This window comes from Muntiacus reevesi, chromosome 9 (assembly GCF_963930625.1).
Source record: "Muntiacus reevesi chromosome 9, mMunRee1.1, whole genome shotgun sequence".
Classification (NCBI taxonomy): domain Eukaryota; kingdom Metazoa; phylum Chordata; class Mammalia; order Artiodactyla; family Cervidae; genus Muntiacus; species Muntiacus reevesi.
Window position 1 is genome coordinate 69,321,185 of NC_089257.1, and position 17,065 is coordinate 69,338,249.

General features: G+C 46.7%; 3 protein-coding genes across 3 annotated transcripts; 1 reads left to right on the forward strand and 2 right to left on the reverse strand.

Annotated features, from left to right (window-relative positions):
- Positions 1–306: 306 nt before the first annotated feature.
- C9H11orf52 (chromosome 9 C11orf52 homolog) lies at positions 307–7,127 on the reverse strand. The gene is made up of 3 exons (XM_065944727.1): positions 6,980–7,127; positions 1,360–1,442; positions 307–1,222 (listed from the first exon to the last, which is right to left on the reverse strand). The coding sequence occupies exons 1-3, from the start codon at positions 7,065–7,067 to the stop codon at positions 977–979; spliced, it is 417 nt and encodes a 138-aa protein (XP_065800799.1). The 5' UTR covers positions 7,068–7,127; the 3' UTR covers positions 307–976.
- Positions 7,128–10,209: 3,082 nt separating this feature from the next.
- Positions 10,210–11,711, reverse strand: HSPB2 (heat shock protein family B (small) member 2). The gene is made up of 2 exons (XM_065946177.1): positions 11,415–11,711; positions 10,210–10,888 (listed from the first exon to the last, which is right to left on the reverse strand). The coding sequence occupies exons 1-2, from the start codon at positions 11,506–11,508 to the stop codon at positions 10,434–10,436; spliced, it is 549 nt and encodes a 182-aa protein (XP_065802249.1). The 5' UTR covers positions 11,509–11,711; the 3' UTR covers positions 10,210–10,433.
- Positions 11,712–12,481: 770 nt separating this feature from the next.
- CRYAB (crystallin alpha B) lies at positions 12,482–15,597 on the forward strand. The gene is made up of 3 exons (XM_065946178.1): positions 12,482–12,790; positions 13,909–14,031; positions 15,251–15,597. Exons 1-3 carry the CDS (start codon positions 12,590–12,592, stop codon positions 15,452–15,454), a joined length of 528 nt encoding a protein of 175 aa, XP_065802250.1. The 5' UTR covers positions 12,482–12,589; the 3' UTR covers positions 15,455–15,597.
- The last annotated feature ends 1,468 nt before the right edge of the window (positions 15,598–17,065 follow it).

Here is a 17,065-nt window from a genome sequence, read left to right on the forward strand (position 1 = left end):
GAGGGCCAGAACTCCGCCCCCTGCCCGTCTAGACCTGCCTCTTGCTGGCTCGGACCCCGCCTCCTGATTCCCAGAACCCTGCCCCCTGACTACTAGACCCACCTCTTACCGGCCCAGACCCCGCCCCGGAGCCCCTCCTTTCGCGGTTGGGAAGTAGCGTTCAGAGCTTGCCAACCGCACCCGGGCTCTGCTTCCATAGCAGCTGGTAGGGCGGTGGAAAGTGGTTGGTCTTCCTTACTGCCCTGAGGCTGAATGAGAGCTCGCAGACCTCCACCCAAGAAAACGCACCCAACCAGGTTCCTTATGCGATTTATTGATCCGAACGGCTCCGCACCCGTGAGAGAAAACAGTCCAGCTTAAGGGGAAGTTTCTGGGCCTCGCAGTGCTGTCGACATCAGTGACTTGACGTCCTTGCAATCGATGGTCCAAAAACGCTTGCTCCATGCTTCAGTCCCGCCCTCACTTGTTCATGTAGGGTCTGGGCCCTTTTGACCCAGCCTCTGAGGAAATTGCCCAACCCAGATCTAGGAGCTGTGTACAAGAGCCCTGAATGCTTTCCAGAGCACCTCTTCTTTAGCTTTGGAGCTGAAGGTGTGTAGGAGGGATACCATCAAACGAACTCCAACAAAATCAGCTCAAGTGCAAGTGCTTCAAGGGGAACCTGTTCTTTCTGTACTTTCCCTGAGGGCAGGAGCAAAGATAGGGGTCAACAGCCCACCTTCTTGCACACTCAACCTAGCACCCTCATTCTGTACAACTCCATCCACCCCCAGGTAACTCAAGCTAATGGTGCTATTTGCTAATGGTGGAAACTAAGAGATAGGACGAGGCTGAGCGCAGGACTGGGAGTTTGCAATTCCGGGGGCTCTGGAGTTCTTTAAGCCTAAAACGTGTCCACTGTTCTTAGGCTGCCAGCCAGTCCCCCAGAGCCGTAGTGATGAAATGATGCCGACAGGTAGTGCCTCCCCATCGGGGTTCACACAAGGGTCCCGTTCTTGCTGTCATAGCGAGGTGTCACCTGGGGGAAGCGAAGGGTCGCATACTCCGTAGCATTTTTTAACTGTAGGTGCTTCACCTCCTGGACAGAGCGTGGCTGGGGAAGGCTGTACAGTTGAATGTCTGCATAATACAAGCCGCTGTCCTCCGACCTGAGGCTTTGACGGCTCCTCTGCTGAGACTCAGGCTGCGGTAACACCTGCTCGTACATGTGTCCCATTGTGTCCTGAGAGGAACGAACAGCGTTAAGGGAGATTCTTGGCTTGGTTGCTCCCTTTCCCCCTCTGTCTCGGGCTGGAAAAGCTGAGTCCTGGGGTATCAGGTCTGAACAGCCTTCTAGGAGGGACCGAGGCTTGTCATTACCTCCGTGTCATTCAGCTGCCGCCACCGCTCAAGCTGCGGCTGCTGCTGCTGCTGCAACCTCAGTGTTCGTCTTGCTTGGCTCCCTGAGAGGAAGAAATCCGACTTTAATCCGCTTTCTCTTCTGTCTCTATTGAAATTGCCCTCTTCAAATCACTGTTTAAATTTTTACGGTGGGCTTCTGACTAAATCTCCTGCCTGTCCTCTCATCTCTCACTTCACCATTCCCACATCCAAACTCCTTAGCAGAGTATACAACCTGGCCCTTTTACGATCTGCCAATAATACCTTCCATCCTAAAGTTTCAGCAGCCCTAACATAATTTTACAATTTTTTTTTCTGTTGGTCTTGTGTAGCTCACAAGACCTCCAAAAATTGAGGGTAACACAGTGTATGTTTCTTCTCAGACCTAACCATGTGAATATAATTTTACAATTTTATGTTGGGACTTCCTTGCTGGTCCAGTAGTTAAGAATCCACCTTCCAATGCAGGGAATACAGGTTCAATCTCTAGTCAGGGAACTAAGATCCCACGTGCCAGAGGAACAGCTAAACCCGTGTGCCACAACAGAGTCCTCGAACCACAACAAAGACCCAGCACAGCCAAAATAAATTAAAATAAAATAAAATAAACCCAAAACAATTATATATTGAGAGCCCATGGTATGTCAGGCTCTGTGTCCGCATTCTGGGGGATAGAAGGATGAGTTGGCTGTTTTCTCCACTGCAGGGAGCTTGCAGTCTACTAGGGGAGACAGAAGCATACAGACTATTACAGTGCAATGTGCTAAGAGCTCAGCTACAGCAAATATTTGGTCACTTTTCATAGTCACTCTCTCCTCTCCTTGTTTCTGCATGCTCCCCTGCTTCTCTTCCCCCTTATAAACTTGCTATTATTCCTTCAATATGGGTGTTTCCTCCCCTTCTGTAACAGCCTGAGTGTGGTGCTGTTAGGAGCACTAGTACATGGTATTACGATTCTCTGTTTATGTGTATCTCTCTCCTCAGACTTTATTTTCAGCTCTTCTAGGGCCAGACCCTCGGTGTACCCTTCCCCTCATGCCTCTCTGCCTCCTCCAGATCCTGCAGAGTGCTTCACATACGCTATAAGTGTTCTGTAAATTTTTGCTGGATGAATGAAAGAATGAACAACCAATCTTGCCACTCTTAGATAATGGAAAGGATGAGGTTCAGAGTTTCAGAAGTGGTCTTAAACCTAAAGATCTCTTTGGTGTACTATCTCCCTTTAGCCTTGCGCCCACCTTACACCCTTTCTTAAGACACTGGTTCTATTATCCTCTTTTCTCTAATTTGCACTTCCCCCAGCACCCCACACCCCCCAACTCCCATTACCTATTTTCTCTTTCCTCTGAAAGTTGATGTACAGCTCCTGTGAAAGGAAAAACAGATCACCCATGTGTAAGAACCTGGCCTCGGTCTTCCCTCCTGCATCCTTTGCTCTGTGGTCTCCTTAACATTCTGGTGGGATGACCCTCATTCACCTCCCTCTAACAAAGATTCACCCTGAGCCAGCCCCAGAGCATTTCTCAAGGGTACCACACCTCTCCCAAAGGGATGGTTCTGGATGGTGGAGTGGTACAACTGACACAACCAAACCCAAAATATAGCCCCAGGCAAGCAGGCGCTACATGCCGGGGATGTAGTTGGGTTGAGGGCTATTCTGGGATTGTCTAACAGGCTAATCCCAGCAGAGGGCAAGGGAATCCTGCCAAATAAGGGGATATTCCTGGATTCAGGGACCCTCTTGCTTTTCCTTTCGCTTCTTTTTTTCAGGGTCTCTATCAACAGAGTCACAGAAGCTGCCACAACCAAGGCTGACTCATTAAGACCCCACAAAGCCCTTTCCTGACGGGTGACCCCCGTCCTTGCTTCTTTGTCTTTGTTTCTAATTAACAGAGAGAGAGAGAAGTTTAACCTTTGACGTCCACAGCCCAGGAAGCTCTGAATTTGGTAAGTGACTCAGCTACATTGCCTTCGCTGCAGGACAGCTCTCTTATACTTATTTCTGAGCCCCTAGGGTCCCCGATGGAGCCAGCAAGTCTACGTGGTGTCAACTGTTTGATGGCCAGAGAACAACACTTGTCTGAGGAAATAGGCTGAATACTTCGTGGCTTACTCCGGATGCTTTTTCTTGCTAGTACATTTCCAGCTCGCACCAGAGCCAACTCTGTTTGTCTGACTTCTGTCTCCCCAAGGAAGTTTCCTTCTTTAGCTAATTAAAAAGACAGGGGGAAGAGGACTTCTAAATCAGGTTCGTTTTACTACTGTAGAAAACTTAGGATTTTTCCACACATATCTGACAGAGATTCGTGTTTTGGTTTGATTTTTAGTTTTAATGCAGCTTGCTGAGTTGAGAGCAGTTAGTCTCCATCCAGACTCTACAGGTGGTTCAGAAAAAAAGCTTTAGAAACTATTTCTGGGTTTTTCTACTTCCTCTTCTGCCACTTCAGCTCTTCCTTTCTCTTAACATTGCATAAGCATAGCCTAATCCTAGCCTCTAAGTCCTCACCCCTGGTCACTCCTCTCTTCCTACTTCTACTTAAACTGATAAAGAAAATAATAATTCTAAAATAAGATGCACTTAGGTGACTCAGATTTAGTGAGCAGAGCCTGTTCCCAAGTTGGATGTTGCACAATGCCTGGACATGAACCCAGATGGAATATTCAGTTAGTCTCGTGGGTGATAGGATTTTATTTTTAGCTCAGAATTAAGGAAACCAAATGGGTAGTCTCCTATATTGGTAGTAAGAGTAAAAACTGGTGCAATTTTTCTAGAATGCACTTGGCAATAAGTATGAGAGGCCTTAAACATAAATGTATGTAACCATTGATGTAGCAGTTCTAGCCTATAATCAGACAGGTGCATATATGGATATTTATTATAGCATTATGTATGATTTCAAAAAATAGGAAATATCCTAAATGTCCAACATTGGGAACTAACTAAATAAATGGCATCTCCAATCAATGGAATATCATACATCAATTTAAGAAAGATGTTGGAAGAACACCTAATAGCATGGAAAGTTTTCCTCTTTACTAAGATAATAAAAAGCCAATATGTTTTGGGATAAAAACTATGCATATAAAAATTTTAAAAGGATTTACATGGAAATACACTAAAATGTTCCTGTCATCTCTGGGTGCTTCTATTTATGGTTGTTTCTTACTTTCTGCTCTTTGGTATTTTCCAAATGTTCTACAGAGAATATGTATTACTTTTGTAATAAAAAAATTTTTTTTAATAAAAATCTTTTCAATTGTCATAGTGCCTTTAAGTTTCTGGAAGTTTGAGATAATGAGAAATAGAGAAGAACAATATTTATCCAACCCTACTAATATTCAAGAGGAAAAAATACATATTTTGGTTAGGTTATCTGGTGTAGTGTTTCTAGCCAGGCTCTAGATTTAGATTGATAATATCAGACTAGCTCTATGATCTTTAGCAAGTGTTCTACTTCATGAAGCTTCCATTTTCATTTTATTTATTTTTAAAAAAATTTTTGACTGTGCCACATGGCATGCAGGATCTTAGCTCCCTGACCAGAGATCAATCCCACATCCCCTGCAATGGAAGCACGGAGTCAACCACTGGACTGCCAGGGAAGTCACTCCATTTTCTTATTAATAAAATGAAGATAATAATAGAACTTAAACCTCATGGCATTACTGTAAAAATTAAATAAAATAATAGATGTAAAATACTCAGCTAAGTGTCTGGTGTATAACGAGCATTGGTCAAAGCTGACTACTATGACTACCATCATCAGAGGAAGAAATACCCAAACATGAAGGATATGAAGACTTGGGGAAGAAGGGAGTGAAAGACACTTTACACCCCCTCCTCTGGAATTTTTTATGTTTCTAGATGTCTTCTGTCTATAGGATATCTCAGAATTGTAAATGTGCTTCATTTGTTTTTTAAATCCTAACAATATTCTGGAAAATTATTTGTTCTTTTATAAATGGGCCAACTAAGGCCCTAAAACTTTGGTATCTTACTCAAGAAGGCAGGGACCAAATTTCTTATTTTTACTTTGCCTTCTGACTCTACCATTATGGCTGGTACACATAGGTATTCAATAAAATATTTGTTTAACAAGTGAACAGATACATGAATGAATAGTAGCAACAGGACGTGAATCCAATGTGCTTTTCAATGTACCTTAGCTATCTCTCTAAACATGACACTTTATTCAGAAACAGGACATCCTCAAGACAGATGCAGGCCTGGACTAGTATAGAAGAAAGCAGCGGACAGGATAAAACCAGGTCCAGGGGACTATCATGTTAAAAAGAAATAACAGGCCTTGAATGGTGTTGCTTGTGCTAAGCTCACATCATCAAACCATGGCTTGATACCCAGTCTAACTGGAGTTTCAACCTTCTCCAGGAACATAGTCTTATATGGTCAGTTTGGAATTATCTGGTCAGCACCAGTGGGGTAGTCTGTCACATAGACCTTTTCCATTGCCCAAAGGAAGATGAGATCATCTGCTCTTCCCTGACCCCTCCCTCTTCTGCCTATATGAGAACCTTCCATTATGTACAGCTTCTGAGAGCTTCTTTCTACTTGCTAGATAAGATGCTACCTCATCATGAACCCTTCAATAACGTCAATTAAATTTTGAAAATTTACTTGGCTGAATTTTTGCTATTTAACAACAGTGATGATAATACAGGGAAAGAACAATAAAGACAATTTAATTCATTTATTTTGAGGCATTCCCATGTTATCTGCTCTTCAAGTCTGTGATCTAAACAACATACATCACGTTATCTACATTACATATGAGGAAGAAGAGAAGTCACAGGCTTTGCCTAAGGTCACACAGCAAACAAATGTGAAAGTTATATTCAAACATTCCAAGGATAGTCTCCTTCTCCTCACTTCTCCCCTTTTAAATAAACATTTCTCCAGTTGATTTACTTGATTCTGGAGATGGTATTGTGTAGTGGCTAAAAGTATGGGCTTTGAGGGACTTCCCTGATGGTCCAAGGTTGACTCTGTGCTTCCAGAGCAGGGGGTGAGAATTTCAACCCTGGTCAGGAAACTAAGATCCCACATTCTGTATGGTATAGTCCAAGAAAAAAGTAGGGGCTTGGAAGTCAGGCCTGGGTTGGAATCTTGGTTTTATTTGCTTACCAGTCATGTGACCTCAGACAAATTAGTTAACTTCTCTGAGCCTTAGCTTCTTAGCTGTAAAACAGAAGGGGTAAGGCCACACCTCCCTTAGAATTGTTGGGAAAATTAAAGGAGATTATTAAGAGCCTGGAACATAATAAAGTTCTCAAATTATTACCATTATCTGGGGGAGAAAGGAAGAGAATAAAGGGAACGAGGAGGAAGAGGAAGACAAACAAAAAAACATCGATTCACCATTCCATCCCTGTCCTCGTCGTTTGGCAGACAGCTGCCTTGGCTGTGTTTCTGAGGTTTCCTGAAAGGAGGGGGCACAGAATGGGGTGCTGCTCCTGGGGGTGCCAGGTGAAGCAGGTGACAGTGGGGAGTTGGCAGAGCGCTCCCGGCAGGCTTTCTCTTATCCCTGGGGTCTCTGTCCACCAGCAGAAAACTTGCCCTCCGACCTCTCCCCCTACTCACCAGCTTCCCCCGCAGCAGAGCTGGTTTCCCATGGTGCTCTGTCTTCTAGGGAGCCCAGCTCTTCTTCCACCGAAAGAGGCTTGTGCATTTCCTGGTTCCCGGTTCAGCTTTCACCAGTGGCTCCCGGGGAGTCTCTGTCAGTGTCAGATTTCAACCTAACAGGTTGGACTTTGGAAGCCACCTGCTGGAAAGATTCCCAGGTGACTGCTTCCAGCCAGAGGGTAGAGGAACACACACGAGGTCCAGGTGAGAGCCATCTCACCTTCGGGATTTGGGGCTGCTTTGAGAAAGCGTGAACTCTGAGCCTCAAGCTTCAGTGTTTCCTTAGGAAATATTTCTGTACTACATCACACTGTCATTGAAATATATCCTCTATAATCAAAGTTTTACTTATGTTTCCCCAGCACTCCCCAGGTTTGTGTTTCACTTTGAAGGTCATTGGTATTAGTCTCTTATTATCCCTGTCCAGAATCTGAGTTTGAAGATTGGACTCTTTTGGAAACTGAAATTTAGGGAAATGTATTCCTTTTGCATTCTCTCTTGCCAGGGGAATGAATGTGGGCAAATTACTTTTTTTCTAGGACCTGTGAAAATGGAGGACTGAATTTATTACTTAATCCCCTTTCTGGTCAAAAATCACATGATTTTATGATTGGAGTGGTCTCAGCGCTTCTTAACCACTCACTTAACCGTCCTCAGTACAGAACTATGGAATCTCCATTTAATCTCGACTCAGCTTCTCCAATGTCCGAAGTTAGACTCATTCCACACTCATTGGCAACTAGGATGTGGTTGAGCAAATTCCTTAGTAGAAAATATGGACTCTTGGAGAATTTGTGGAACCTATACGGCTTGACTTCAGTGTTCCCACCCCATCTTTAGTGTATTGTTTAAATGCCCATTTATTTGTGTGTCCCTTAAGGATGTTCGGAATCCAGCACTCAGCCCTGTACTCCACAGAGAGTCATTCTTCCTCCATCTTCTTTCTTTATGAAAAACGGGGATAAAAGAGTGACAGCCTTATAGGACTGTGGTGGAAAATTGAGATAATATATATAAAACTCTAATCCAGGACTTGACACATGAGACCCTTTCAGTAAGTCCTAGCTATGGTTATTATTATTACTTTTTATTCTCAGCTAATTGTTAGATGGTAAAGCATCTTATTTTACTATCTGGTGCTAAACCATTGCACTAGCCTTTCATTTCATGACCATGCTTCTTCCTGGCAATCCACTCTGTACTCTACTATTAATTGTATTCTTTTCATCCTGTTGCCCAAACTTCTTAGCCTGGTACTCAAAGCCCTTCATAATCTGGTCCCTTTTCAGCTACTTTCCCTAATTTAAGGAAATTAGAGATTTTTTATATGACCAGAAACTCCAAAGGAACCAGCACTGTGTTGTGGCAGTCAGAAAACCTGATACACTCTAAGCAGCATTAATAGAAGTCTAGAGTGATAAACAAGGGTATTGATTAATCCACTGAAGTATATACCAGTCAGTCCATGATTGGAATAACAGTTTTAGGTTTACATGTTGAATTTCAAGTTACACTGTCAAGAGGCAGTGTATTCAAGAGAAAGTTGTCTGAGTTATAAGTGGTATGAACAGTCCTATAAAATATGGTTAAGAGAATTAGGTATGTTTCATTGGGAAAGGGAAGTTTTTGGAGGACAGGATGGTTATTTTTAAATATCTGAGCAGACTCTCAAGGGAAAGAAGGATTCCACTTATTTTCCAGACAAAACTTGAGCCAATGGGCAGAAGTTACTGAAATGCAGATTTTGGTTCAAAAGAAGTCCAAAAAGAAAATTAATTGAGCTACTCTATGAAGTTCTAAGCTCTCTGTCACTAAAAATATCCCAGAAGTTGACTAATAATCTTCAGAGTGTTTGTGGGTTGGGAATTTGGACAAAATCGGAGGTTGCAGCTTTTTTCTAGCTCGGGAAACTTCTTTTAAATGAAGCTCAAGTAAAATTATAAAACAGATCAAAGCAAAGCTGTTGTAATAAAAGTCTAAAGAGGATCCTTTTAAAATTCTTTTTCTTCTGAACTAGATGTTAAGATTCCTGAGAGCAGACAACAAAGGAGCATAGTTTTATATTATATTTACAGTGTATAACCTCCATACCACAGTATTTGGGGGTTAAATAAGTATTTGCTGAATGAGCGAACAAAAGGATGTATCAATAGTTATTTCTCTAAGGCATGCTTTAATTTTTAACAGATGGCAATCTTTTAACTAAGAATTGAATTCTTTAAGTGAGGGTTCTTTTCCTGGCAGTCCACAGATCCCTAAGAGGGCAAATAAATGGATCTCAAGAGCTGTGTAAACCTGTTCAAATTGTGTACCACATTTCAGAGCATGTGTATTTTTCTGGTAAGAGGATCTATTGCTTTTGTAAGATTTTTTTCAAAAAGGGTCTATAAAAAAGTTAAGAATCAACCAACCACTTTAATGGAAGAATTTCAGATGTCCATCACAACCTAGTAAAAGATGTATTTGGGGTCAAGGCAGTCTTCTGCACACTCCTCAAATCATATACATTCAAGCTCTTTTGATTACAGAAAGTAATTAAGAGGTCAATCCCCCAGGCTTTCCAGAATATGCCATACTTCTAGCACTAAGACTCTACTTCCAAAGGAAATTTCCCTGGCCATCATCACCAAACCAATACCCTTGGCCTGGGTGGAGGGATGCAGGGATTCTTCTCTTTGGGATGTTTCAAGATTAGAAACAAATGCTTTCCCTCCCAGGCAGAGGGTGGGGAAACTGTGGTTCAGCGACAATGGCAGAGGCTTCTGTGTCTGTGTTGCTGTATCTGCATTCTCAATCCCTCAGAATCAGAGGCCAATTTCCGTGGGCAGACCAGGGCTTTAGGCAACTCTGCATCCAAAAGCCTTTCCCAGCCCCTACCCAAAACAGGCCAGACAGTCTGGAGACCCTTGTTTTTGTGTCTCTAATCACCAGCTCAGACAGTGCCCTCCGGGCTGTTTGGATGGCATATCCCTTTCCCCTCCCAGGATCACGCTCTCTTTTGTTGCACTGTGAGAAAATCATGGGCAGGAATTTGATGCGGAGCCAGTGTCAGCTTCCGGGTGTGATCTCAGCATCCACGTGTGAGTTCAGAGTGCTGTGACGTTGGGTCCACCTAACTGAGGACCTTTTTGTCTCCTTCCCTGCCCATCCCCTCCTCCAGGCCACAGAATAGGGAGCGGCACCACAAGGCCCTGAGATTTGGGTTTATTCAGCTCCACCCAAAACTAAACGAAAAAAAAACACAAAACACAAAAATAATGCTATGACACGTCCCAAGGGACCAAACCATACATTGTGACCATGCACGTTTCCCTTCCCCCAAGGATGCTGCTACCTCCGGGGTGCTGGGCAGCTGCTTGTATCACGGGCCGGGAGCTAGAAAGGGGTTCAGTGGGCGCTGGGTCTGTGGCGCTCAGGGCTCCACACCGACGGCCTCCTCCTCTTCCTCGGGATCAGGGGGCGCTGGGAGCAGGGAGATGTAGACCTCGTTGACCTCTGTGTCCAAATGTCGGCCGCCCCGAGGCGCCTCCAGGTTGAGGATGCCGTCGTGGGAGAGCGCGGCGCGCACCCGCCAGGGGTCCACGTCGGCCGGCAGGACGTAGGTGCGGCAGAACTCCCGCGACACGAAGCCGTGGCGGTCCAGGCGCTGCGGGTGCCGGGCGGACACCTCCAGGAGGTTGTCCACAGTCCTCACGGTCACCTCATCTGGGGTAAAGTGGCTCACGTCCAGAAACGCCTGGAACTTGCCCTCGCTGAGCCGAAGCTCGGAGGCCCCTGCCCGGCTGCCCTCCCCAGCTGGCGCGGCCCGGGGCCGGACATAGTAGCCATGGTAGAGGGTAGGGGTCAGGATCTCTTCTGGCAGGAGGCCTGCGTGCGAGACGGAGAGAGGAGGGAGAGAGAGAGAAAGGCGAGAGGGCGGGCTGACGGAGGAAGGGGTGCGAAGGAGGGTGAAGTGAGAGGCCAGGAGGCCTGCAGGGGGCGGGAGCCCAGGCCGGAGCCGCAGGGGAGGGTCCCGCAGGCTGGAGGGAGGCGGCTGGGGAGAGGGGCTGGAGAAAGGGAACACGCTGGGGTAGCGGAGAGCAAGGCAAACCGGGTCCGCGTGGGCCGAAGAGGGGGAACGGCCCTTGGGGGGCAGGGTGGGCTGGGCGGCGGGGGCGCTTAGGGGCAGATTCCGAGCCCTGCGGGCAGCAGTCTGCCCCGAGGCCAGTAGGAAGGGGAGCGCGCCCGCTTGGAGGGGGCGGCGAGGGGGGAGTCTGGGGTGGGAGAGGACTCGCCCCAGGAGTTCAGTTAAGCCCGGAGTGGGGTGGAGGCCAGTAACCATTGGGAGGTCAGCCCAGAATCTCCGGAGGTGGGGGTGGGAGGCAAGGGGGGTGGGGTGGCGTCCGTGCCATACCTTCCCCGAAGCGCTGCTCGCCCAGGCGGCTCGGGTTGGCAAACTCGTACTCGGCGGTGGCCGGGTGGGCGTGTGGCACGGAGCGGCCCGACATGACTGCAGACGCGCCGGCGGCCCCGGTCCGAGCTGCGGCCCCGACAGGCGCGGCGGGACCCCTCCAGCTGCCGCCGAGCCGGGGCGCGGCGGGGGTGGGGGCGGGGTCTACACCACCCAAAATAGTGCGGAGCCCGGGGGAGGGGCGGCGGGCGCCCGCCACCAGCGTGTGACCCGCGCCGCCTGGACCCCCGTCCCCTCCCCTGCACACCCTTCAGCTGTCACAAGCCTGCCCGCCCCCCCGCACTCCCCCACCGGGACAGCTGGGGGTCGGGGCTGCGGAGCGAGCCGGCGTGGGGAGGCTGCTGCCCACGGCCCGGAGACGCCCCGCTGAGACCCTTACCAACAGTTTGCACGTTTTTCTCCACCTCCCCTTGGCCACCCCAGTGGCAGACAACCGGCACCCTACTTCATACAGCTCTCCCCTCGATTTTGAGGTTCTGCCAGCCACAGAAAATGAAATATGCAAACAACTTTCTACCCTTTCTTTGGGGGTGGGGTGAGGAGCCTTCCCCGCCGAATGTCGGGGTCCTCTCTGAACCCAGGGCAACCCAGAGCACCACGTGGAAACCTGCCACGGCTATGCTGGTGGTCACTGCTGTCCCCCACGGACCCACAAAGAGTTAATGTCCCTGGGGCTCAGCCTAGGAAGATTCCAGTTCCTGCCCAGGCCCAAGATAGCTGCTGGCCCCATTCCCTTGGCATGCAGGGTTGCAGGGGAGGAGGAGGGCCACACTGCCCGCTGCTTGGGATTCCTGACTCAGTCCCAGCTCCAGAGGAGGGGGTGGGGGCGGGTGCCATGGGGTGTGGACAGAAAGCTAGTGAAACAAGACCAGGACAGGTCACTGGCCAGCTCAGGCGCGTTTGTCTTTCTCTTTTCTTAGCTCAGTGAGTACTGGGTATGTGTCATACTGCCAAATCCCCAATCACAAGTCCCCATGAACGGGCGGTGAGCTGGGATAATAAAACCCCTGACATCACCATTCCAGAAGCTTCACAAGACTGCGTATATAAGGGGCTGGCCGCAGCTGCAGCTGAAGGAGCTGACCAGCCAGCTGACCCCCCACACTCACCTAACCACCATGGATATCGCCATCCACCACCCCTGGATCCGCCGCCCCTTCTTCCCTTTCCACTCTCCCAGCCGCCTCTTTGACCAGTTCTTTGGCGAGCACCTGTTGGAGTCTGATCTCTTCCCAGCTTCTACTTCCCTGAGCCCCTTCTACCTTCGGCCGCCCTCATTTCTGCGGGCACCCAGCTGGATTGACACTGGCCTCTCCGAGGTAAGTCTCCCCTTTGCCTGGACAGGAGAGTTCTTTCTGGAACCTTCTGGAAGCATCTCCATCACTGTCCTTTTCCTCCTGGCCCAACTCTGTGCCTGAGGGTCCTACATCTCTTAGGCACTTGTGTGTCCTGCAGTGAAGACAGATGAGGTCCCTAGTTCCTCTCTTCCCCAGTCACCTATTTGTATTCTGTGTGCCTCTGTATCCTATTTTTTACATTTTCCATGCAGTATGAAGGTCATTCTCTCTTCCTTATCTTCTGGGTAGGATGTCCCCTTCTGGTTTGGTTCATAACAATCTACAGTCTGCCTTCAGACTCCTTTGCTCACCTCTTCTAACACCTCACACTCCTGACAAATACTGTCATCTCAAGTTTCAGAGCCAGGAGACAGTCTTACCTTATCCTGAGCTTCCACCCCTGCTGCATGGAGCTGGAGACAGCAACCATTATTTTCTTCCTTTTTATTCCCTCATCTCTGATTTTCTGGGTTTCTAAGGGTTGTGACAGGGCACTGGCCTGGGTCCAAGTGTAATGAGGATAGAATGTAGGTCCACTTTAGGGACCCCCCACCAGTTGTCCTAAGACGGTGGGAAAATGGGGTGAACAGATAAGAGTGACAGAAGCTGTCACAGATAACACTCTGGTTTAAAAATATTCAAGTGTGAGTAAACAGGAGCTGAGTGGGCAAGGGCTTTGGAAGGACAATGGGAGCTAGCAGAACATTCCAGATTGAGTGGGTGGGAAACTTGGCAGAGACCTGAGTAAGAAGAAGGGGCCTTTGTCTCACAGACAAATGACAAGGCCAGGCATTGGCTTGGAGAAGCAGCAGAAGGCATGCCACGACCCATCTTTGTGCTTTGTCCCCTGGGTGGCCTGTCTTCTTCCCTGTCCCTGTCAATAAAAGTTTGGGCCTGATGACCAAGTCATGTGCCTAGGGTACCACTATGGTGATGCCCCTGAGCCAGAGGGCATGTTTATTCAAAATGGAATTTTTAGCTAAAAAGAGGAGGATAAACTACCTGGACAGAGAGCAAATCTGCAGAATGATGAGCTTGTACTAGTATAATTTACATTCCTACCCTTTTCTCTTACCCCGTCCCCACCTTGCTATTTCCAGATGCGTCTGGAGAAGGACAGATTCTCTGTCAACCTGGATGTGAAGCACTTCTCCCCAGAGGAACTCAAGGTCAAGGTGCTGGGAGATGTGATTGAGGTGCATGGCAAACATGAAGAGCGCCAGGTATGTAGCTGACTTTCTCTTCTGCTCTTTTTCCAGGGCATGCTATATGCCAGATATTGCCCTCAGCCCTTGAGGCCGGCACCATTCCAGTCCTAAGCCATTGGGGTCAGGAACAGGGATAAACCTGTTGTTGTTTTGGCCAGATCTTTGTTGCTTATTTTGATTTGATCGCCTCAGGGATAGATGGGATGTTCCTGTTTAAGCCAGTGGTTCTCAACTTTACCAAAGTTAAAATTACCAGAGGAATTAAAAAAAGAAAACAATGCTCAGGCATATCCCAAATCATTTAAATCAAGAGCTTTAAAAAGCTCCCTAGGGAATTCTAATGCACAGTGAAGGCTGAAGACCACTGATTTAAATAGTGGTTTCAGACCTCTGATTGTTTTACATAATTGTATTAACTGCATGCACTTGGAAGGCCCTTGAATTTGAGACTTTTGGGTATTCCAGAAGTCACTTCTCTTTAGCCCATCTTAATGCTGAACTACTTGGTTTGCCTAAATTTCAGAGCTGTACTCAGCTCCTAATATGCTAGACCCATGTGAAAATCAGTTGACAGCCCGTCTAAATAAATGCTTGAGATTTATGAGGTATAAAGGTTAGGGCTGGAATTCTTCAGGAGAGTTCTAAAGAATGGAATAACTTCTCATTACTTTCTGGGAGAGTTTTTCAGTGAGTTTGCTTCTTACTGATTAGTTATAACACAGAAACTTGTGCATCCAATAGTATAGTGTGAGGTCCTCAGGCTGTTTCAGTTTTGCTATGATTTAATTTAGATCAGTCTCTCCTGGGTATAGTCTTTATTATTGTTTTTGTTATTATCATTATTAGACCTATTGGTCTGGAACATTCTGAACATTCCTGAAGCATCAGGACAATTTCTGGGCTTCCTTAAGAGATTCAACCTTTAAATAGAGATGATATTCCAAATCCTGCAGGCCCAACAAACACTGATCTAAAACCTTTGGGAAATACCGCTGAACATATCCACAGCTCAGGGCTTGGCGAGCTAAGAAGTTTGGCTGTTCAGACCTCTCAGATTCTCATTGGTAGGAGTGACCACTTAGGCAATTCCATCATAGACCCAACAGAATAACGGTTTCGCTTTCTCTTATGTTGCCATGCATTTGGTCACAGCTAAGGGGAAGGAGGATGTCTGAGTTCTAGACAAGTAATGCTGTTTCTGTTCTTATCTACCTCTTTCCTTCTCTTGGTTTAGGATGAACATGGTTTTATCTCCCGGGAGTTCCACAGGAAATACCGGATCCCAGCTGACGTGGACCCTCTCGCCATTACTTCGTCCCTGTCGTCTGACGGGGTCCTCACTGTGAATGGACCAAGGAAACAGGCCTCTGGCCCCGAGCGCACCATTCCCATCACCCGTGAAGAGAAGCCGGCTGTCACTGCAGCCCCCAAGAAGTAGATGGCCTTTCTCTAACTGCATTTTTTAAAACAAGAGAAGTTCCCCATCAGTGAATGAAAACCTTGTGACTAGTGCTGAAGCTTATTAATGCTAAGGGCAGGCCCAAATTATTAAGCTAATAAATATCATTCAGCAACAGATAACTGTCTTGTGTTTGAATATTTTGTATTAATCATCACATTATGTTTTAGGGGGCTCTAGGGATATTAGACTCTGAATGACTGTTTCCAACACTTACTAATGGGATAAATTTAGCAAGCCACTTAAAACTTTATGGTCTTTAAGTCTTCCATTTATAACATGGGGTGCTTATTTGTACATTCATTGTAAAGAGTAAATTAAGGAGAAAAAGTAGGTAAAGCTCTTGGCAGAGCTCAGAGAAGATCAGTTGCTTTCCTCTCCCTATTTGATTTTGGCTCTGGGTTCCAACAACACATCTCAAGGACGTCTCGATGACAATGCATAAAATGCCTTAGTGCATCTCTGAAATGAATCATGTCACCAGGGAAGAGATGGTATCCTCAACTTTGACATTTTCCCACTGATAAGCATTGCCTTCAGCAGACTTACAAAGGCAATAAATAGGACAGGTGGTTATTGCCAAACAAGCCTCTCAGGTGTAGTCTTTAAATTAGCTAGTGAACACTTACCAAGACTGGGAAAAACACAATTCATTGATCCATCATTTAAAAAGTTAAAGTTTTTTTTTAATTTTTAAAAATACTGAAATACAGTTGATGTACAGGCTTCCCAGGTGACACTAGTGATAAAGAACCTGCCTGCCAATGCAGGAGACTTAAGAGATGCGGGTTCAGTCCCTGGATTGGGAAGATCCCCTGGAGGAGGGCATGTCAACCCCCTCCAGTATTCTTGCCTGGAGAGTCCTATGGACAGAGGAGCCTGGCGGGCTACAGTCCCTAGGGTTGCAAAGAGTCGGAGATGACTGAGGCGCCTTAGCACACACACGCACAGCTGATTTACAGCGCTGTGCTTATTTCTGCTCTACAACAAAGTGACTCCGTTATCCATGTGTATAAACATTTTTTTCATATTCTTTTCCATTATGGTTCATCACAGGATATTGAATATAGTTCCTCATGCTGTACAGTAGGACCCTGTTGTTCATTCATCCTACATATAACAGTTTGCATCTTCTAATCCCAAGCTCCCAATCCTTCCCTCCCCATGCGCCCGCCACCTCGGCAACCACAAGTCTGATTTCTATGTTTGTAAGCCTGTTCCCGTTTCATAGGTATGTTCATCTGTGTCATATTTCAGATTCCACATATATGTAATATCATATGGAATTTGTCTTAAGTTTTAAGAATTACAGTAAACAGCTGATCAATAAATGATTCTCTTATTGAGGTTAAACAAAGACGTGTGTGTGTGTGTGTGTTAGTAGCTCAGTCGTGTCTGACTCTTTGCGACCCCATGGACTGTAGTCTGCAGGCTCCTCTGTCCATGGGATTCTCCAGGCAAGAATCCTGGAGTGGGTTGCCATTCCCTTCTCCAGGGCTCTTTCCCACCCAGGGACAGAACCCAGGTCTCCCTCACTGCAGGCAGATTCTTTACCCTGTGAGCCATCACGGAAGCCCAAAGAAAGACATA